The sequence below is a fragment of the Accipiter gentilis genome, chromosome 28 (genome assembly GCF_929443795.1).
Source record: "Accipiter gentilis chromosome 28, bAccGen1.1, whole genome shotgun sequence".
Classification (NCBI taxonomy): Eukaryota; Metazoa; Chordata; class Aves; order Accipitriformes; family Accipitridae; genus Astur; species Astur gentilis.
Genome location: NC_064907.1, coordinates 17,082,690 through 17,106,649, shown reverse-complemented (window position 1 = coordinate 17,106,649; position 23,960 = coordinate 17,082,690). Strand labels below are relative to the sequence as shown.

The following is a 23,960-nucleotide window of genomic DNA, read 5'->3' as shown; positions in this document are numbered from 1 at the left end:
TTTTTAAGAAAAAGCATTATAAATGTTTGCTTCCAAAACTGTATTATTTAGCTGCAGATAAAGTTTTTTTTTTTCCCCAATCACAATAAAAGAAAATTTCAGAATATCAAGATCCACCATTGAATTTAATTAATCTCTATTCAATTTGTTCAAAGTGCAACAAGGAATGGAAATGCTTGCAAATATATGCTAACAGCTAATATATGATTTGCTCTTCTGTATTTTACAGGAATTTGGAAATCTAGTATTCTTCTCATCTAAACTCATATCTAAATTGTGCACTGTATATTATAGTTAGTGATGTGTATTAACATGTAATGTTACCTATTTTCTTACAAATTTTGAGTTACCTGAAGAAGCAGAAATAACTGCAGCATTCTTTAGTCCAATTTTAATTAGATCATTAGGGATTTAAGACTCAGTTGATGAGAATTACACTGTGATGTCTTACTTTTGGCTACTTAGTGTACCTAAATTGTGTTTCGATATATACATTACTGCAGTGGTCTCAAAAACTATCAGCATTAAAATAAAGGGCAAGAGCCCTTCCTTTCAAGAGCTTCTTTTCTCACTTTAGGCTAGAAGAAACAACACTGTATTTCTCTCTTAGCTTATGTTTTTTTTCAAATGAGCATTTCCATATCATTGTCTCGGTAATTAAGATTAACTGAACCCAGACCTCATCATAGGCCTAATACTGTCTTCTGTGAACATAGCAGGAATTAACGTTACTTTATTAGGTGAAACATAAAATTTTTAGTAGCAGATGAGTTAATTTAGGGAGTCCTCCTCTTCTGTTTTTAATCCATTTCTTCCGGAAGTTGTATTTGTCAGTACTAGGAACATAGTTGTTATTTAATGGCAATATGACTGGAAAAATAAAGAGTGAATGTTTGCTAGTGAACGCTTTGTGCACTGAAGACTGTGCTTATTAATATGTTTTAGGGAATTTTTTATGACTTCTGAAGAGAAATGCTGTTTTACTTGCTTGGGATGAATTACTAAGGGTAACAGATTGGCTTATTTAGTGACTACCACAGGAATTTTAACAAAAGATGGAATAACTGCATGTAAGTATAATTATTAGTGTACGTTGGACACAGTGGACTATAAGAGGCTATGTTAGCTAAGGAGGAGCTGGAGAGAGCTGTTTGTACATGCTAGGAAGGAAATATGATCTCCTCTTATTTCTATTCCTTATTATATAATTTACTTGGCAGAAAAGTCACTATATCTGTTTAGTCTCGGGTCAGGTCCTGATTTTAATTTACCTTATACCTGTATAAAATACCTTTAAATAAACCCAAAGAAGCCCTGGGATTCATATTTTGTTCTACATTACTCCTGTATTTGGTAACTGGCTATGGCTAAAAAAGGGAATGTGTGGGAGAGGAAGTTTTTGTGTTTGGAATTGTGCTATTGTCTGTTCAGATACTAGCGATTTAAACACCATACTCATTTTTTTTCCATGCTATAATTTCCTTATGACATTGACTGATATTTAAGTTTGATTCACAGCAAGGTTACTGTGCAAGGCAAAAGAAGAAAATAAATGAAAAACGCCAACTTTTTGGATGGGAACAATATTTTAGCTGATATTAGAAGTAGTGCACGTAAGCATAAGAGCTATTTCTGAACAGAGTAAGGTCGATATGCTTACATCACTCTGCATACCACTTGGGATCTTTGTTGCCTTACCCCTAGTTGTCACAACTCCTGTATATATCAAAATCCATGTGGGGGCTGGATGGCTGGCTTGTGTTACTTGGGATCAAACCAAGATCTTGTGAGGTCTTAATGCCAAACGAGGCATTGCCTCCACAGTGGTGCAGCTTAACTAATGTTAGCGCAAGCAAGTACTAGAATGAGCCTTTTGACTAAGTAGGTTTGAACTGGCTTCATAGCAACTTACATTGAACCAATTCACCTTTTTTTTTCCAGGGCTTTTCTCATTGTATTAGTACAGGCTTTATCTAAATATTAAGTATAAGGGAAGAAAGTGGCTTTTTTACTTTGATTCAGCACAAACCCTGAGGTTTCTATGCTCTTTCTCAAAGGAACAGGAGATAAATGGTAGTATTTATTAATATGAAACTGCTAATATGAAAACATCCAATTCTAGAATACTTTGAAAATCTCAAGTAGGATCTCTGTAGATTTTTTTTTTTTTTTATAAGGAATTTAGAAATAGTAAGACTTACTGTTAATGTTTGCATATTTAGAAACTTTGTCTTGAGATGTCTTGTAGCTGAAGACAAATCCTACTTTATTCATGCAAACATTAGTCTTTGGACAAATAAGGATCCCCTGATCTTTCTGTTTTTCTGTTTCAATGGTGTTGTATGCTACTTTTCTGTTCTTTACTCTAATGCAGTCATTCTCCTCAGTGTTTGAGAATATCAGGTCATCAGTACCTTTCTTGCTGGCATGCAGGGATTTGAGGAGTTTAAATGGACAGGCTGGGAAGAGTTTCTGCTGAGATTACAAGCATAGCATTAAATAAGCACTGCCTATTTTTCCTATGCTGTCAGTCAAGAAAAATGTTCATGTGCTTTGTTATGCAACATATGTTGTCAAGAATTGTATGCATTATCATCTGGTGGTGGAGGAAGAAAGGTGGGGTTTTTTCCCCCCTCCAACATTTACAAAAGAAATTAAACTGACATTTATCTGCAGAACACCTTTGATACTGCAGTAGCTTTAAGAGAAGAGCAGTTTGGTATATGTGTAAGTTATTTTTGCCCCCTCATTTTTAATACATTATCAGCAATTGTGCAGCAGTCTTATTACTTGCTTGCAAACAAAACAAAAACTTGTCTGTAGTCCAGTTTGAAGCAGAATGAGAATAGGTCTGCAGTAAGCATCTCCTCCAGCAGTTGAATTGGTAGTTGGGCACATCAAAGCCTTTAGCCTTAATAATGACAATTGATTTGTGATTTAAGTTGGAGGAAAGAGCTCTGTGGCTCTTTCAGTAAATAAAATGCTGCTGTAGCTAAGAATAAGCATTGCAGCACAGGTGCAACTATGAACTGGGTATGAATTCATTAAATTTATTATTGCTTTGTTGCTGTGCTAGAAGTACTTGCATCAGCAGGTACTGTATTTGGCCCGGGGTTTGATAAGCAGATACATTAAGTAGATAATTGTACTTGGGAGAAATCCTAGTTTACACTCATTGTTTGTGGACAAATTGGAGTTTTTAGTTTACTTCAGGTTAGTTTTTCCCATGGAAGTTACTCGCTTTGGTATATCACATTGCAGCTGATCCAAATGATAATTACAGTCTTGCCAATCAAGGGAGAGCAATCAACATGGAGTATCTTTTGAGTAGTATTAGTAGCTGAAGAATCCCATCCTTACAATTTCGAAGCTGATGTCAGTCTTTGGGGGGTGGGAACATGGAAGGAGGGCAGCAAATTAAAGCTCTTAGTGTATTGGGCTCATGTATATTCTGCAAATTGCAGGGTCCTAATAAAAATGAGTTGGTGATATTTAAAAACAAGTTAGTTACATTATGATCATCTCCCCTTGACTTTTATGTTAATAAGCACATTAACTTTATCCTAATGTAATTCACTTTCTGTTGGTGAATTATTTGTTATCCTTGAAAGGAATCCAAGCAGTTACATATTTAATTTGCTGCACTCCTAGTATCATTAGTAAAATAATTGGGGCTTTTTTCCTAATATTCTCACAGATAGAAAAAAGCTACTATTTTTTCTTCATTGTTGAGGATCAAAATGAGCATTTTGGCCTTTCTCTAGCTTGGTTCTAATTCATTCCCTGACTAGGTCATAGGCACTTGAAGTTCAAAGCTACTTTTTTATATGTAAACTGAAAATGTAATTTAAAAGTTCTAAAAATGTCCTTTGGTTAAAAACCCCTTAAATTTAGACTTTAGCAAGACAGTTTATTTGCCTTTGTGTGCTGAAGACCAGTCTACTAAAGAATTATGTGTCTAGCTTTCAATGTAAATGTAAGATATCATCTAAATACACAGAAAATCCAAGCAGAGCACTCCACAGAAGCCTTCCCTCACTTTTATATCTCCTGCTTTATCTTGTGCTTCTGTGCTAAATTGTAGTAGTGACTTTCTCCAGCTGTCTGCAAGACCTGTTCCATAGTGTAGAAACTGTAAGTAAATATTTGACTTTTTAATGGCAACCATTATAGCTGACAGCCCTTTGAGGCACATGGAACATCGGTTAGCAAAATGATACTGGTTAATTTATTCAGACTTCATTTCTTGTCACCTTAAACAGGCCAAGTATCCTAGGCAACAACAAAGCTTGAATCTTCAAGGCAATTTGTTGATCCCAAAGGTGATCAACCCCAAAGGTGATGCATCTGGTGGTCTTATTACACCATCTGGAAATATGTGGCTGCTCAGTAAGATAGTAAAACTTCCCCCCTCTCTCCCTACAACCACTGGATAAATACGATGTATTTCCAGGAACTTAAAATTTGCATAACTAATGCTATTGCCATTTAAGACAAACCCTCTGTAGTCAGCATGTGATAGTAGGTATTTGTACTCAGAATTTTAGGGTTGTTTTGAGGTCATTCAATAACCTATTGAGGCCTTGGTATTTTCAGTCCTGTTTGTTAGCTAAATATACAATCATTGTCCTCATCCATTTGATTCTCTACATGTACAAGTCAGGTACTACCATATATTTTCTCATAGCATTTTTAAAGTAATTTTTTTCTTCTGGTTTGATACTTTTTGGACATTGCATGCTGGGAGACTTTTTGTTACAGATTCATCTATTTAGAATGCTGGAGAATCTTTTTTCCTTTAAAGATTTATATTGCTTCCATACTGCTTAAAGAAAAAAATCTAGATGTTAAATAAATGTATGAATGTATGAAAGATTCTTCAAGTTTGTAATCCACTTAATATTTAATAAATGCAATATATCATTTTTATAAATATGTATAACTTGGATATAAATAGATTTAGAATACATAAGGGATTACAATAGGATAACACATTCATCTCTGTTGGCATAGAAAAGACGACTAATGTTTTATGAACATATTAATCCTCATTGGTGAAAATAAATGCCCTACCTTCCTGCAACCCATTAATAATGTGGTTTATGGAAAGTTACTTTTATGAATTTCATTGAACTGTAAGTTTCTTGTGAAATCTCTGAAGAGAGGGTGCAACAATGTCAGGCGAATATTAAATTCCAGAGGGAAGGTGGTGCTACTAAAAAGGTTTTTTTTTTCTTTTCCAATTTTCTTCTTTTTATAAAAAGAACCCACTCGAGCTGTATGAATGGGAGCTGGTCTCCACATACCATTCTTTCCTTGGTTGCTCTGCTGTGAGACTGCTCACTAATCCCACTGGCACTTGGCAGTATGAAGTGAGCTGTTTCTGGTTGGACTTAAGAGTAGGTGGAGATGGTGAAAGGTGACTGCTTTCATTCTTGATCTGTGTAGGTGATGTGATCAATTCTAGAACTGCTGTCGGTTTTGTCTTAGTCACCTAAACATCTGAATGTGTAGCCCTGCGTAGAGCTGCAGAAGTACTTTTTACTTGGGTTGTTTGACAAAGAATCAGAGAATAATTAAGGCTAGAATTTGTGGATAAAGGTGTGATGCTTTTAAACTTTATTCAGCTTTATATATATAAATATATATAACTAAATTGTGCTTTCTGCCACGTGCACAGAGATTAAACGAGGACTATGAACCTTAAGGGAAGTACGCAGCCCTCATAAGCTATTAAAAGGGAAGGAAGGTGGAATAAATGAGAATTGAGAAAATGACCTCACTCGTATTACCATAAAAATCCTTCAGGTGGAAGAAGTCCTGCTTACTACTGTCACAGCAAAATTTTGTTGACATCATAGGGCCTTTTTCAAATGGATTGCATGTGAGGAGACATTTGGATGATAATGTTGCTGCTGTTCAATGAAAAGTGGGGGGAAAAAAGGGTTTGTTCAGAAAAATACAAGAAATCAGAATGCTTTAGGGATGTACAGCTTTTCTGCTCTGTTACAGTTAAGGGAACCCATGTGTGCCCTTGTCAGTGAGAAGAACAGGTGGTTCAGACTAACATGTTGACTTGTCTTTTAATGGACAAATAGTGTGCACGTGGTTAGCTATCATGCTTTTTTTGGCCAAGGAGCAGTGAATTATTAGAGTAGGCTTACTCAGTTGCTTACAACTATGTCAGGTCATTCTGTCATTCTCCAGACAGTCCCGCTCACCACTGGCAGGTCTGTGGGTAGTCTTTTGTACACTGTGCCTTTCTCTTACATGTCTGTTTTAATGCTGTTGAAAAAGCATTTAACCTTTTACAGCTTTGTAGACATAAAGTAAGTTACGTAGGAAAGGACTGTTAAAGTGAATAGACAAACAGGCACTTAGAAGTATGTATATTATACTTCACAGTTGTCTTGACTTTTTAATCCTATTAAGACAACTTATTTCCATGATTATATATAGACTTTCACTCTCCTTTCCTGCTAATAAGCTGGAGACAATGTCATCCAAAGCCGTCTAAATAACAGGAATAGTGTATGCAGCTTAGCATGGTTTTACTAAGTACTGGAACACAGCTCTGTGGCATTTGGTTCCTAGTTTCATGGCTTGCTCTTATTCACATAGTCCATTTTCAGACTGACTGCTTACCCTTCTGTAATATGAAACTGATAATATGTGCTTCCCAGATTTGTTATCAGACTTCCTTGGTGCATGCAAAAATAAGTAATGATCAAAGAAGCCACAGTGCATTTCAAAGCAAAGCAAAATGGAAAAAACCCAGGTGTATAACTAATAGTTTCAAGTAGAAGCATCCAGCTTAATATCTAGTCCTATGCACACAGAAGAAGAAATGAGATTCTTTAAAATTCAGATAAGCAGGGTTAGTTTGCAGCTAAAGATTCTGAGCACACTGCTTTTGTGTGATAATATTGTAGATTTATTTCCACAACTTATTGCACATTCATTTTGGGGGGTTTTCATTGCAGAAAATTGCCAGGAGGAATGGATTTTGTCTTCCTCAGCTGGCAGAACAATTTTCCACCTGTCGCCCAAATATTTGATGAGAAGGATTATGGTACAGCTGCTGGAAGTTTATACTTTATATCCATAGGAAGCAAGAGGGGCTGATGAAACTAATATACTGATATCAAAAGTTGGCTTGCTGAGATGTATATACAGCACTCGTGACTTTCAACATGTGCTGAAAATTTAGGAGACCCTCTCTGCTAAGATGTGAAATACAGAAATGATCATGGTTGTATAGTATGTTTTTGAGCAATCCTTGATTTCCCACCAGTGCTCCCTTTTGTTCAAAGGAACACCTATCCTTTTAAGTGCCTGACGTAGTTACTGAGGCACATGGGTTTTCACTTTCACAGTCAAGTTTTTGAAGTACTGGTAGGTCTCAGACCCTAACTGTGTAGCAGATTTCATCAGCAGAGCAAGAGGAGTTAGAAGGGGTCCATTCTTTGCAGCTTTTACTTCAACTTCTCCACAAGACAGCATCCTATGAGATGTCAGTTTTTAAGAGAGTATCTTAAAAGCAGAAGTGGCAACTACCTCAGACATGTAAGTTAAAAGCAGGAGAAGTGCTCCCTCCTTATAGGGTAGGTAGATGTGAATATCCAGTAAAACAAAAAGCCATATTACTGGGTTGCAAAGGCATTTAAAATTCTCTCTGCTTTGCAGAATGCTCTGAAACTGTTCAGAGTCTTTTCGTGTTCTTGGGCTTCCTTACTCCTGGGTATAAAAACATCATCAAAAAGAGAGTTTTTCCTCACAAGCTTTTTTGGTAGGTACTTAACACTTAAGCCATGAGTTTTGCTGTGAGGTTCAGTCCATTCTGGAAATTGAGTAGAAATAATTTAGCTGTTGTATGATTTTATCAGCTTAGAATCTTCACTGTGATATTCGGTTTTTTTCAATAAAGCAAAGTTGGTCATGGAAGATGATTCTGGGTTTGAATTTCTTTGATTTTTAGGTTATCTTATTTGTGTTTCACAACCCTGAAAACTGCAGTTAGAATACACAAAAACAGAGAGAACCAGTGCAAATACACATTATTTTGATGCCTGCTAGTTCTAAAGGGATTTTTTTTTTTTTATTCAAAAGCAAGTTAAGCTGCTTGACAGTTCTCCAGTTGTCTCTGCCTTGGTGTCACAGTAAACCCAGAACACTCTTGGTTTGTGTGTATCTCAAGTGTAACTGGTAAGTATTTTTGTCTTTGGTTCATTAAGAATTACTCTTTGGTGAAGCCCTGGTGGGCAGTTGTCCCATTGCACTGGGAAGTTTCCTTCAGTGCATTGTCTTATACTGAAATGTTAGGATGAGAAATTTGGCTGAATTCTTGGGTCTTCCTCTGGAAGATTTCCTTTCAGATGCAATACGCACCTGCCTAGGCACACCCTGTGCCAATGTGCAAATTAGAGAGGAGTAGATAGGTGACAGATGCTTTTACAGAAATCACATTGATTTTCACTAGCATTGTGCTGTTTCCTATACAGGAAATTGTTGTAAATGTAGACTTGTGTTAGCAGTGACATTTTTGCATTACTGTTGTATCATTGTCTCTACAGACTTGCACTGACATTGTTTTGTTTTGTTTTCATATCATAAAGTCATTTTGGTTCAAACATCAGTGACATCTTTGTGTTTTTCCACTTTGATATTTTATTATTATCTTCTACTCATGGGGTATTGTCTTGGCAACCTAATTACAATTTCAGGCCCTACTGAAATGAGAAGTGAACAAACATCTCGGGAGAAAGAAAAATGACCATAAATACGTATGTTTACGATATATGTGTATGCTTCAGTTCCAATTACCTGTTTCATATGCCTGAAGGTGTTTCAACTATCCTACAACCTTTGGTTAGGGACAGAAGTCACATTAAAAAGGGTTCTTAATTCCATACCGTTCACATGCAGTGAAGTTTTCTTCTAATATTGTCCAGTTTTTTATAACATGGTTTGTGTAGCAAAATAAAGTAGGCTTAATTCATAGTAACACAAATGTAAGCAAACACAGCTATACTTAATCAGATCATACCAACAGGAAAATATAATGCCAAAGATTCCCCCAAATCAATTATTGATTGAATTAAATCCAGATTTTATTAATCCATTAAAACTTGTATGGAAATTTTACAGGCATTGTGGGAAAATTTATGAGAAAAGGTTTACCCACATTGGAGTTCTTAGCTGTGAATGCATAGTGTACTTACAGGTGTATAAGCACATTTTCTTTCTGAAAACGTTCTTCCCAAGCTGCTTTTAATATATTTGCTTACTGCATTAAATATTCATCATTTAAGCAAATCATTGTCACGTGGAACCTGCTGGAAATTAACACTGGATATTGAATGTGTCTGAACATAAGCAGTATGGCTTTCCTTAGTCATTGTTTGGCTGTAGCATTATTCTTACCATATCTTGTTCTTTTGTTTTGTTCGGTGGAAACTGCTTGCTAGTAATGGTGTCGATTCTTCATTCCTGACTCCAGCCTCTCTTTCCCAATGGGACTAGAAACAAATGAGGACTATTTTTGACATTTATGTTGAGAGTCACCAGTGGCTGAGGTGTTGGTACGAATATTTAAAGGCATCAGGGATAAAGTCTTGGTAGTTACTTGGTTAACAAAAATGACTTTGAAGCCTGAGTTACTGGAACAGTTTTGGAATTTTTACCGTATAGCTCATGGGCAAGTCCCTCAAAAGGATTGCATGCTGGTAACCAGAGATGACTCTCGAGTGTACCATTCCCACATTGACTGTGATCATCTTAAATATTGAGGAGCAGGAGGAGGAAAGTTTTCTAGCTTTTGCCATATGTAGTTAACAGTCTTCAAGGATTTCCTCACTGGGTGTCATAGCTTTGCATCATTCGCATGTGCTCACCAAACAGATGTAGAACAACATTTTTCTTGTTCCCCAGCATATTACATATAACCGCATGCAGTGCAGAACATAACTGAATTTTAGAATATCAAAGATTATTTTTCCTAATGCCCAGTCCAGCGGATTAAATATTTAGTTCTTTGCCTTTACTAGACTTATAGAGTTTGTCTTGAATTTGCTGAAAACTACGTGTCTTTGAAGAAGAGGAGGACCAATGGCTTGCATGATAGTTTTCCATTTGTGTGCAGTTATGTGTCAGTTTACACAGATAAAATGGCTTATATTGAAAGAAGCATGTAATGTATACAGCAAATGTAGTATCAGCGGTCATAGTATGTGGATAATATATATAGAAATCAGTGCATTGCCACATGTGCTGGAGGTGCATGCAGACATATTCATTAATAAAACTGGATATGGCATTGTGCTGTACAGTAGCCAGAAGAAACCAGGAATTCAGGTAAAAACATTTAAAAAAAAAAAATTAAAGCATTTTTTTAAGTTTACAAATTATATCTTTTGAGAATATACTGCAGTAAATAAAGCAGGAAATAGTGACTCTGAGATTGCAGAGTCTGGGGCAGAACATCAGTTAGTGCCACTTTGCTTGTCCACAAATCTGTATCATATATTGATACAGATTTGGCAGGCTAATGAAAATGACTGTACAGTAGGTGCTCTATGGCACTCATACTAATTAAGCAGTTCTGTATCATTTACCAGGAGTGCTGAATAAGTAGTAATTGGATTCTCCTTCAATATACAGAGTTTAAAGAAAAATTATGCAGTGAAACTCATTAGCATGCATGTTTTATTACTGACCATTCTCACTGTTCCCATATTGTCAATCTTTGCTAAATACCATGTCCCTGTAGGCTTTAGTAAATCTGTGTACTAGAGGAAATAACAAAGGCATTAAAGGATTTCATGTGGGCAACAAAATCTCATACTTCCATCAATATCTGAGCGACTTCCAAAAAACCCCCGTTTTGTTGCATATAGGACAGGGTCATCTGATTGAAAGAACGTAGACAAATCTCACTAAGTTGCTTTACTGACTGAATAATGACTCAAATTTTACTATGAAAACCATTCCATGTATAAGGAAGTTATGTATTCTGTACTATGAATTTTTTCGTCTTCTGACTTTCCTCTAAAAATGAGCAGACGTGTAGAAGACAGTTGGCATTATTTAGTTTTTTTGAAAATAATGACTGCAGGTGGTTCAAAGCTCAACAGGAATCAGCAGCATCAGATACATGGAAAGGGAGGAAAGTGAGTGTCTAGAATTTTGGTCATCACTAATTGTCTTTCAGCTAGTGAATAGACCTGTCCAAAATGAGTGGTTGGGATGTTTACATCTGGGAAAAGGCATTTTTTTTTTCCTGAATTGCCTACACAGGAGTAAGGCTCGGAGTGTAGAAAATATCTAAAAGCCTAATAAAGAAACCAAATGCTAATGCCAAGATTTATAAATTCAGGGGACTTGGGAAAAGGAAGCAAAGGGGGAGGAACTTCTGAGCAAGACAAGGAAGTTGGAGGGAGTTCTCTTATATCGGAATGGCTCTTGTTTCCCTGCAGGCACAGCTAATAAAGGAAATGGTCTTCAGGGCAGTTACATACCTTAGAAAAAAAAACTGAACAACAACAAAAAAGAATCCTACAGATAGAAAAGGAAAGCAGGGATCCTCTGATCTTAGGAATGCTTAATTAGAGTAGGAGGCAACTAAGGTGGGAAAATAATCATGTTTGTTACTTCGTCTAGAGCTTTGTTTTTCTTGTACCACCAAAATTTAAAAGCGACTGTGTTCAGAAACTTATGAGAAGTCATTGTGTCTGTGCTTCCAGCCCTTAGACAACTATGTTTTGGGTTTTTTTGCAGGGGCGAGGGGGAGGAGATGGAGAGATAAAGGGAATAGAGAATACTTCAACTTATACTGGGTTTTATACTCTGAAAGTGATGGTGGTAATAATGGAATCTACCATGATGGGTAGCATTAGAGGATGTATTTGTCTTAGGAGGATGATTGTTACAAAAGGATTATTCTTACTTATTACCAGCAAGTTACTTGGCTTGTTTGGGACAATTCAATGTTGTTAGTTTTTTTTTTTTTAAATAGGGAAAGTAATCTTACTTACTTATTTTAAATACTTCCTAATTTTTTTTGGGGGGGGGGAGTTTAGAACTCATGATTTTTCATTGTTTTAAAATCTCACTTTAACATCTAAATTATATCCTAATCTGTTTTGAAATACTGAAGGATTTGTGTCTGCTGCTATCAAGATTTTCTAGTGTGATCTGACAACTAATAGCAGTATATTTATTTCATAGAAGAATTTAGTGTTTGTTCCTAAGTTTGTTTGGGTTTTTTTCTTCTTTCTTTTTTGTTTCTATTATTGTCACAAAAAGATTTAAAGTCCCTATTGGACTAGTGTGCAGAACATAAAACACAAAGCACTTCCTGAAAGGTAATTTTCCAGGAATGAAAAATACAAGAATTGTGTTTGATAGCTTGGTCTTCTGTCATTCACTGTTGCATTAAAACAGCCGTTTTTCTATACCTATGAATGGCCTGAATCTTGAAAACTGACAGTTATAAATGAAAAACCTTAATAATTTGAAATCAAAACCCTTACAAAGTTTCACTAGGCTTTCAGATGAATTTGAATACAAGTTAGGGTACAAAAAAAGATGATGCACAAAATTCCAAGTATTCAGTGCACTTTAGGAGAGGCTTTGCTTTGGTCAGCAGCTACTGTAGTTCTCGGATAAAATATTTAACCTGAAATGCATATATATTTATAGAAGATCAGTGTTAGCCTCCTAAATAACATTTTTTAGGACTTGACCCTAGGATCTGTTCTACCCGATTAAGAATGGGCAGTATCTAGGCATTATCTTCCTACACCTTATCTAATTAGCACTGATGTGATTGAGGTCTGTGACAGCTCATGTGATTTACATATTTAATCGTGTGTGTGTATATATATGTAGTTATAGAGATGTAAATATCGTGTCTTTATTTTATATTCTGGACTGTTTGGATTCTGTAGTGTACTTCCAAGAAGCATATTTCTGAAACAATGAATTGCATTCAGTTGAAGTCATCAGTGAGGGAGGTGAGTTGCGTGATACAGGTTTGGCTGGCTCAGTACATCTTCCTGTTTCAGCTAGGTACTTCTAGATTATTTTTAGAGAGAATTGAAATGTCTCATAATAATTCATGTAATCTTGCTTTGCTATGGGCTGCAGTAGACAAATTGCTTAGGACTTGAACACAAAATAACGTTTTGGGCTAAATACTCCTTTCTTTAGCCTCTTTGTTCACATAATTTTACCCCCCCCCCGAAGCTTGTACAAGTCTGTTGCATGACCTCTGATTCATATAGAGACACAGTGAGCTAGACAATGCAATTTGAAATCATGAGACCAGTTGTTGCTGTGATCTTAACGAACTGGCCCATCAACTTGGAAAAGTGATAGTACAGTGATACCAGTATGTCAGAAGTTGCCCTCTAACAGTTGCAAAAATACAGGGAGAAGGATGTAGCAGATTTTAATTTTACTGATACTACAGTACGGTTGAAAGAACTTCAGTGTACTGGAAGGAGTTCTTTTAGGTTGACTGCAACATTCCACGAACTAGTGGAATCAGAGTAGTATCTCCTAGAACAAGAAAGTTTCAGTTTTTCAGCTCTGTCACGCCTGCACGCGTCTGGCAGGAGTCTGTTGATCTGGTAGGTAATACCGGAAGAGAAAGTACATTTTACCAACATCTGTTACCAAAGAAATTTAAAGTAATCATAGAACACCACTGATTCAGATGACTGTCAATGAATGCATTAGTATCTCATGGTGGACAGCTTGTACAAGTGCTAGATTTTTTTTCTACTAATAGTGCACTATGGTCTTTAAACAGGAGCATTTCAGAGATCAGACTTAATGCTGATTGTTTTTAAATGCATTTATTTGCTGTATAGAGGTTTGAGGAGGTAGTGTGTGAAACAAATACATTTCTGCTAAAGCAAAGTCTTCTACTTTATTCTGTGGTTTTAAGATTTGTAAAGCACTCAGAGCGCTCGCAGAGTGGAGTTCTGTATGAGTCTATCCTTTCTTTAGCATGACAGACTTCACTTTTACAGATTGGTAAGAATATATAACTTTGACATAAAAGCTGGAAAGACTCCAAGGCTAGAAAGGAGTCCTAACTAGTAGAGGATGCAGGACGGATGAAAAACAAAAGTAAGAGTAAAGAAAAGGGTTGCCTTTGTCATGACCCAGACTGGACAGACCAGGGAGTCCTGTTTAATTCGAAATTTCCTCAGGCGAAATTAAGGTGAAACGACACCAAATGATCAGTTAAAGATTTTATTTAAGACAGAAGCAAACGGAACTGGGGAGGCGTGGTAGTAGGCAGCAGGGTTTCTCACAACAGGAATTGGCATAAGACTACTTCTGTAAACTGTGTAACCATATACATCAATTCAGGGAATAAGGAGATCCCTCCCGTTGAGTCACGAGGTTCAGAGTAGACCCCCTTGCTTTCCAGACCCCTCCTCAGAGAAGGGCCTGGGGTGGCTGGATCCACTCTTAGTCCCAGACTTGGTCAACAGTTTAGATCTTGAAACGGTTGAGGTGTAGGGATTGTGAAAAAGGAAAAGGAGAGAGAGAGGAAGACAGAGAGAGAAAGGAAGAGAGAAAGATTTCACTGGTCCTGGGTCCAGCGTTGGTCCAGTCAGCCGAGGGGTCCAGTTCCAGTGGGCTTGCATGCCCGGGCCTTCAGTTGGTGTCCTTTTCATTATCCTTGCCCCTCCTTCGGGCAGGCACCCGAACTCTTCAGGTTAATGAGCAGTTTGTGAGCCTTTGGGCTTGGGGGTCATTTGTGGAGTAACTTCTCCTTCCCTGCAGACACTACCATTGTTTGATCTTTGTATCAGAACAGCTTATCAGAACAGGGAGCTGCACACCCTCCAGCACGCCCTCTCCCTCCTGTTGCTGATGTCTGAGCTGATGGGCTTTTCACCTTGGTTCCTTGCTGTGCAGGGTTTGTCTTTAAGCAGAACTTGCCCCACCACAATGTTTGGGATATTAACTCTTTCAGTCTCTCACAGCCTTTGAAAGTGAAAGAAAAAAATACCTCATTTGCTAATCTAACTTCACTCTTGGCATCAGTAAACAGTTAAAAATTGACATGACTATGCATTCCCAATTCACTGATAAATTCCCTGTTGTAGCTGTGGTTAAGTAAATGGTAGCACTTGTTCAGAGTGTGATCTTACCTGTTCCAGTCCCAGGGAGCTGTAGACACTGCAACTTGTCTAATCATCACTTTTTTAGCATGTATGGCAGGAAATGCCATCTTACTTAGGGCCAGAGAGCAACATATAAATGCAGAAGGGTATTTATTTTAATGTATTGGAAATACTGCTGTGTGACTCTTCTGTTTAAGCATGATAAAGGAACCAGTAAAGTAAGTCTTGTGTATCATAAATCACGCTAGATATTTATGATGCAAAACTTCTAGATATCACAACACTTTAAATGGGTGTCATTGCAGTCCCTATCTAATTAGGTAGCCACATGGAGAAAAGTAGTACCTCCATAAAAAAAAAAACAAGGAATGCAAATCCTTTGTGAATTTTCTTACAGGCACAGAGTTGCCTTCCAGCCTAACCTCACACGGGACAGGGTAACGAGTCACTTTGCTCACCTCTGCTAATGGTTGTGTGAACTTGTACTCAGTGAAGTAAATTCTTGCCAGATGCTGATTTCATCTGGATGATAAAATGTCGTACAATAGGGAATTCAAGCAATTACATTTGCAGAGCATGCAAAAATATAGTAATATCTGTCTGTTGGAGACAGGATATAGAAGATCGTTCCTCCTTTTGTGTACTGTGATCTTTGTTAGTTTGATTTTCAAGGGCACTTAATGAAGTGCCAGTTATGTTTAAGTGAAAAGATGCACCTTGACTTACCTCTTTATGTTAAATGTTTTCTTTAGGAGGAGTGAGCCACTTCCAAAGCCCAAAACCATTCTGCTGGTGACAGCATAAAATATTTTGTGCTTCACTCAATTTCTCTGTTGGGGAGGTGAGCTGGACAAAAGCATCACAATCCCCTAAGACATGTAGAATCTGTTGTTTTCAGGTCCCCATTAGTAACGCTTAACAAGAATATAAAGCCATATCATTAAATCTGGATGCCACTTGCGAGGAGAATTGTGCCTTTCATTTCAGTGGGGCTGGGATTTCGTCCTTTGTGTCTTGCCCTAAATAGCAAATTTAGTGGAATAACAGTGGGTCATTCTAAGTTCTCTAGCTGAATGATCCTTATAAAATTGTCTGCTATTCTTCCTCAACGCAGGCGTGTTGCTGCCTTGTGAAACACTCAAAGCACTGATGAGAGCGTGGGATTTCCAAGCCTCTCCAAAATCTTATAATGACATTTTTGTTATTTCCTGTAAAGCATGGATTTAATAAAGCCTGCAGGGACGCAGTATTACTGAAGATTGACAAGATGGAAATTGGCATTAATGTTCAGTAGTAAAATGCTAAAAATTATGATAATATTTTATAAAGTACACTGTGAATGTAGTTTAAACCACTGAACTCATTTGAAAGTCGTAATGATCTCACAGCACATAGTGTGTATTTGCACACACAGATATACTGAGTGCTAACTGAGAGATACCTATTTTTACTAGAAATAAAGACAAAGTATGTTCTCATTATTCTGTAATCTACTAGACCTGTGAAGGTTTTTAGACTTACTTCATATCATCATAACTTACCTTTCATCTAACTTAATTTCATTGGTTTTGGTTAATCACGTATATATTGCCCTCAGCTATTCCTCTTTCTCTGATACTGTGTTCCCTTCTTCTGCATATAGACTATGTCCTCCTATGTTACCGTTTGGCTACACTGTACATATTCAGTACTTTCTAATCTTCCTTCATAAATTGATCCTTTCTGGCTTATTTTTGTTACTGTTCTCAGAATTTTCCACAAAACTGACAAACTACTGAAATAAATCCCAGCATTGATAAAAATCAATGGGAATTTCCTGGTTTTGACAGCAGCAACTAGGATTTGACTCAATTAGAAGAGTTGCAGTAAAGCAAAAGCTTCTATTGCAGTGCTTCTATGTTCATGTCTAAGCACCGGAATTCATAAAATAAGACACATTGGCTTATACATTGCTGAACGAATGCCCTTGGATCCTACCATCTGTGATATAAGCTGAGAAAGCTCACTATCTTGCAGTTTCTGGCCCTACAGAAACCACTTTTACACTTTTATATCACCTTAAAGGGGCTGTAGTAAATGGGAACAGTGTAAAAGCATATTGAAAATTTTCTCTAAGTGGGTATGAAATCACAGTTTGCTTATTCCAGTGTTGGAGTGCTACAGTAATGCTATTCGTATAAATATATTTCTCTGTGGTTAACACTCTGATCCCTGTTAAATCTATAGCAACCCTCTAAAGGAAATAAAACTCAGTGAAAGAAAGGAAGATTTGGTAGTTAAGGCACTGGGCTGTCACTCTCAAGAGAATAAGGTTTAGTTTCTACTTCTTCCACAGACTTTCTGTATGACCTTAGGTGGCTCATTTAATCTTTCTGTGCCTCAGTTCCCCATCTATAAAATTGGCAATAGTGATGATGCAGTTTTCTGATGATTCTGATGCTTCTTTTCTGACAATTTTCTCAACAGTTCTTACACTTAAATTACCCGATATTTGTGTGTGTGTGTGTGTGTGTGTGTGTGTCAAATCCCTTACAAAGCACAATCCTGACAGCTGTTGAGTTCTACAGGTGTTTCTCTAGTAAACTTAGTTTTTAACAAAATCCCAAATGGTATTCAACCAATTAAATGAGATGATACAAAGGGTGAACAACAAGAAAAATGTGTATTTTCCTTTTCTTCCCTTTCAGGAAATGATAACAGTGAAGCACTTCCAGAGTCTATCCCATCTGCTCCTGGAACACTGCCTCATTTTATGGAGGAACCAGATGATGCCTACATTATAAAAAGCAACCCAATTGTCTTACGCTGTAAAGCTATGCCAGCTATGCAGATTTTCTTCAAGTGCAATGGTGAATGGGTCCATCAAAATGAGCACGTGTCTGAGGAAAGCATGGATGAGACTACAGGTAAGGGCTAATGTGTCCTTTGGGAGATATATCTGAATGCAGCGTCTACACAAACAGAAGAGTTGTGGGACTTAGCAGATAGTTGCAGGCTTGCACTGAGCTAAAGGAGTGGGAACCGGCTCTAACTCAAAAGTCACAGGACAAAGTCTGCTCTGCCCTGAGCAGAGCCAATAAGCCCTGGTAGGAGGGCCCAGTGTCTTGGCATAAACTTATTGCTGGGCTATGGTGACAACATGTTTTGGTTGGTTTGGGGTGTCAGTAAAGCCAGCTCGTATCTGCTTGTGACGTACCCTGTAGACACAGCTTTGCAGAATTGGGAGAATCAGTTTCCCAAAATGCAAAAGGGAAGGCAGTGGCTGGAAGAGGGTAAGAAAAGGACAGAAGCTGACAGGCAGAAAAGGGGAATACAGATCCTGGCAGAAGACGCATAGTATGAATGAGGAAAACAAAGGGAATTAAAATGACTATGCATGTAGGAGGCGTTAAACGAGATGGTAACAAACTGGATATGTACCACCAACTTCTCCACGTGGAGACATAAGGCCTGATCAAACACTAACCATAAACAGTGAGCTTTCTGAAAGAAAATAACAGTTCTGCAGGGAAGAGTAATTCTCTGTATTTCAGAGGCGTAATTTGTAGTGGGAACTGGAAACAGGGAAACGTATGTTTTAATGAAATTCCTGTCAGGATGAACCCTGAAAAACCACCAATGCGGTGACTGAAATTTGCCTTCGCCTCCAAGCAGTGGTAGGTATTTTATAGGTAATAAAGCTAAGTAGGAGAAATCCGTTGTGTAAAAGTGTGTATCTAAAAGAAGAGAATGAGAAGGGAGAAAGTTGAAAATGATCAACAGATTTTATCATGCTCCCAGCACACCCTATATCTTTTCTCATTTAGAAGCATCTTGATAAGTATTGCAAACCAATTTAATGCTGCACCGTCTTGTAATTTCACAATTCTGTGTTGTTATTGCTTTTCTCCTCTTTTTAAATTCCAAGATTGCTAGGCAACTCCATGTCTTGGAAATAGCAGTGTATGCATAACATCCTCTCTATCAATGCAAGAAATTCCTTTTTAGAGGAAAAAATGCCATTTAAAAAGAAGTTACATCTCCTAAAGTAGCGTTTGGCATTCTTTTTAAGTGACACATTCTGAAGAAATTTCATACTAAAGGCTTTTTGTAAATGCTAATCTGGATGAATTTTAATTTTTACAGTTACCTTTTCAAAAATAATTTAATAGGCATAACCTTTACTTCTAAAGGCATTGCTGAATCAATATAGAAGAAATGTCGTCCCTAAATGCTTTTCTTCCATATGGTTAATGAAAATCTGTCTTGTGAATACTGTAATTATGTTTTCTAAGTCTTGGATTAATAACAGAATAAAAAAAGGTAAAGTAACATTAGGTTTTGGGTTTGTTTTGTTTTGTTTTGTTTATTTTGGTTTTTTTGTTTGTTTGGGGTTTTTTTGGTTTTTTTTTTTAATAACACCAGTAACATTGAGGTTTGAGACATGGAGGCATAGGCTTAGCAAATGGGATCTGGAATATAAATGTTGCAGGTTTGAATTTAAGCCAGGGACAGAGCTGACCCTAAAAGTATTGTTCTCTAAACGTAAGTCTGGTCCAGACAGTGCAGCATGTCCGTGTGTTCCAAAAACTACCATAATGGTACTTAGGACACAAAAATGTAAGTAAAGGCTATGTACAGTGTAATGTTGAAGGACAGGCATGGATGTTCTCTCACCATGATGTATCCATATCCAAAAATTATTTTGGAACCCTTCCTTAGTCTTCAGTGAACAGCAGACTATTGGGGGTTTGTGGTTTTTTTTTTTAGAATTAATCTGCATACTGGCAGTGCCCTTGTTTCTGGAGTCAAATCTGGGGCATAAACATGTCTATTACCAAGCATGCACAGTGTTCTGCATACTGCGTGGGCTCCATCTGTGAAAAACTGCACTAGAATTTATGCCAAGAACGGTGCCTCTGGTTAAAGGGTGCGATTCTGGTGTGCTCACTAAAGGGAGGTTACAGTACATTAAAAAGGGTCTGTCCTTTTCCATCCTTCCACTATTTGTTATGTGATTAAAATTTTGAGATGATGTATAGAACAGTGGTGGAAAACAGCAACAAGAAACCCAAACAAGAGGAAATTTAATGCTGAATACAAGAAATTAATCTTAGCATCTCTATAAATTCCTGCCAGTAAGATCTTAGCCAGGCATATGCAAGAAGTACTTGGCAATGGTACTTGAAAGCACACTGTTCTGATGGATTTTACCTACAGCACTGTATTGTGTACATATAAAAGGACAGGAAGGACAGCTGTTGGTAGACAATGGGTATATTTTGTCATTGTGATGAATATGGAATCCAATTTTGCAAGATTTTGTTTTTATAGGACAGAAATAAAAATCTTAGAGTAACACAGGAGTTGCTGTTAATTTGAAGAGGAGGAGCAGCAGGAGAGGAAGGATATTTGTAGTTTTGTAAGCTTTGTAGTTACGGGCTGTGACATGCTGGCTGCCTGAGAATGTAAGAGGTCCTGGTGGGCTTGAAGAGTTTGCACTGAAGTCTCTCGGGTTGTGGATTTTCTGCTGTTTGTGCAGAAAATCAGTGCAGGCAGGCTGACACATGCTGCAAGTATGGCGGATACAGGTTCCCATCTCTGTGCTGCCACAGTAAATTGGTCAGTTAAAGACCAAGTTATTTCATCCTCTCCTGCCTTATTTCCTGAGTTGCAGAAAAGATAGTAATCCATGGTCTGCCTTTTCTGGTTGTTTTTTTTTTTTTTTCCATAAATGTGGCAGAACAGGAACTTTGCTCTCTCTATGTATTCTGCCTCATAAAGTGAGAGCCTGAGCTAGTAGATGCTACTGTGATAAAAATATAATAATTACAGTTTGATTAATTTCCTTCTGCTTTATTTTTCTTGCCTGAACATTGCAGCATGCACCTCAGAATTAGTTTATAAATATTTCAACTTCTGGTTTCACCAGAGGATCAGACCTGCTAAGAGTAACTACAGTTTTCTTGTCTGATAAATAACAGGATTACAGCAATAACTGCTGTCAGTGTTTTTCTCATTTAAACAAATAAAGCTGACAAATGCTGAAGTTCTGTGCAGCTCTGTTATGTTTAGTACATGGAGAGCAATTATTCATCTGCTGCCAGCATTAGTCTATCTGCAGCTAAACCATCCAACAGTGCAGAAAGCTTATTAGCATATCAGTACCATAGTCATAATTTTATATTCTGTAAGGCTGTACTGTATAACAAAAGATGATGGTTATAATTTGCACAATAATTTAAAGGGTTGGACTTGCAGTGCTTATTGGAGTTATACAAGTCACAGGTAAAATGTTGCTCTTGTTTATTATGTGCCTGTTTTTTATTTGCATGGATTTTTCATTCTGTGTCATTTCCTATGAACAATTTTCCTGGCATTTCTTGAGATGCAGAGGGTAGGTGAGTATATTTGTTGGTGAAATATAGTGATGATAAATGAAGAATATATGCCTCTGTTCCCAATACATTTGCTTTCTGTAGTTGTTTCTAAAACAAATGAAAATAGGTGTACTTTCTCCATAAACAAAACAGAACTTTCCCCAAAGACTTGATGTTCTCCAGAGGTCCCTTCCAACCTCAACAATTCTGTGATTCTGCTATTTTGGATGCATTTATTTTGTCTATTGGCAAATTGGGAGACCTTTAAGAGGAGCTGAATTCCTACCTGTCCCGTTCTCAAAATGCTGAACCACCAGCTTCTCAAAATCGTGTTGCCGTTTGTTTGCTTGATTCAAACCACATTAAATGTTGCTTCAGAAAGTACAGGCTGATATATAGGTTAATTAAATAATGTGTCAATGAAAGGAAGAGCTGGGCTGGAGAATATGCTACCTTAATAAATCTGAAGCTGTAAATGCCTATATTCACTGACGACTGTTCAGAATTTTACAGTACCAATGAGCCTAGAAATGGCTTCCGCTTCTCAAAAAAATCATCATCATGGGATGACTTTTTTTGTTTGGTATCAGTAAAGATTCTGTTGTTGTTAGCATGGATGCACCGGTAAGCTGTACAATATGTGGTTCTCATACCTTCATTTCTATTTGCTGCTTCCAAAAATTCCTAGAGTATCTCAGAAATTGAGAGAGTTCAGTAGACGGCGTACCAGAACCAGGTGGGTGAACGGCAGCACTGTCAGCAGGGCTGTAGTTAATGGCTGGTAACAGGGAGCGTTCTCTCCCCAGGAGGATACTGCTTAGAGGTCATGGTGGGAATGAGCTGATCATGGGATGGGAGGATAGCTGGAGATACTCAGGTACAGCAAGAGGCTGTGCCTTCACAGCAACATACAGAGCAACACCGTTTACAGGCAGCATAGACACCCAGGTGGGTATGATGTACATGGCTGCACAGAAGTGCATGTCAGCTAATTGAATGCTGGATGAGTGATTCCTGACTGGAGACAGGCCATGTTAGAAAGGTCAATATTTGTCAAGGACTTAATCATTTTACACCCTTGCCGAAGAAGTCTTTAAGTAGATGGGTTGCAACCTTGTTGGACATGGTTGCAAATTAGCTTGGATTTGGAGGCTCTGGAGCTTTGATGCTTTGTAGCTTTGATTGAGGTCACTCAGGGACTGCACACAGCTTGATTTGCCATAGGTAAGTAACAAGAAAGTGTATGTCTGCCAGCGTCATACAGCATGGTGGGATGCCAAATCTTCAGCCAGTGAAGACCTGCTGTGTCAGGTCACCAGGACTCAGATGCTCTCTAATGAATCTTAGTGTAGCTGCTCTTATCTTTAACCCATAAAGATCCCTCTACAAAATCATGTATGGCTGAGAATCCAAAGATTCATCGCTGCCAGAGCAGCTTGGATGTTTAAATTGAGATGGTGCATTTTCATCATGCATTCTACAGTCAGTATGTCAGCAAGGAGAGGAGTTTCTGACAGAACTGCTGAGTTCCATGTGCTGTGTTTATTTCATAATGGCTTGTTTTCACCATGGCAGAAAATAAAGGGATGTTTTGTAAACAGTTTTGTTGAAAACTGCATGAACATATTTAAAAAAAAAAAAATGCAAATAAAAACAACCAGGAAACCTCTGTTTGTTTATTACAGAGTGAATAAATATTTGAGTGCCTAAAATGATAATTGACACAACTTAGCAAGCTATTGCAGGTTTGTCCATGTCTTCAAGTATCATTGTGAAATATAGCAAGCCAAACAGGATAAATGAAAAGTAGTAAACCCGCCCTTTGCCTGTTGCTGGAAAAGTAGCAAAAATTTTGTATCACTTTATAGTATTTAAAGCTTGTCTGACCTTCCCCTCCTCACTTCAGTGAGCATCCCCAGTGGGTCTCATCTCTCCTGTTTACCAAAGGAACATGTTGACTTCCTAGTGCCTTTCAGAAGTGAAATACCCAGCTGTTAATGATGCCTGAGATTAAGTGGAAGCCAATTTTTATGGAGTTCAGGTTTAGAAATTTCTTGCTGCTTTATGAACTTCACAGGCATGAAATATTTTGAGTTTTCATTCATTTCCAGTGAAGGGGAAGTAAGTATCTTGGGACTGCAGAGGAGGAGAAAGAAGAAAGTAGTAGGCATGAATGTTTTCTATTTTCAAATTAATGTTTTTCTGACTGTCTCTTTCAAATGATTCCTAATGTCTCTTAACCCAGATTTGGATTATATTTCTTCTCCCCAAGATTGTCATGCAAAGGTAGTTGCAGATATGGCAAACATCCGAAGTGTATAAAATCAGGTGTCAGCTTTACAAGGCTTCTTGATGTCTTGTATTTACCTTCAAGCTTTGTCTGAAACAAATGCTTCCGGTCTGAAGGGCAATACTGCTAAATTTCACCTGTGCCCAAGAGGTTATGAAAATGGCA

The 23,960-nt window shown here is 37.5% G+C and overlaps 1 protein-coding gene across 2 annotated transcripts in view; it reads left to right on the top strand.

Annotated features, from left to right (window-relative positions):
- UNC5D (unc-5 netrin receptor D) overlaps positions 1 to 23,960 on the top strand; it is a 167,782-nt gene that overhangs the window by 64,213 nt on the left and 79,609 nt on the right. For both annotated transcript variants that reach the window (XM_049831254.1, XM_049831253.1), the window contains exon 2: positions 17,834 to 18,052. In XM_049831254.1, coding sequence (XP_049687211.1) covers positions 17,834 to 18,052 — 219 coding nt within the window. The remainder of the gene's footprint in view (positions 1 to 17,833; positions 18,053 to 23,960) is intronic.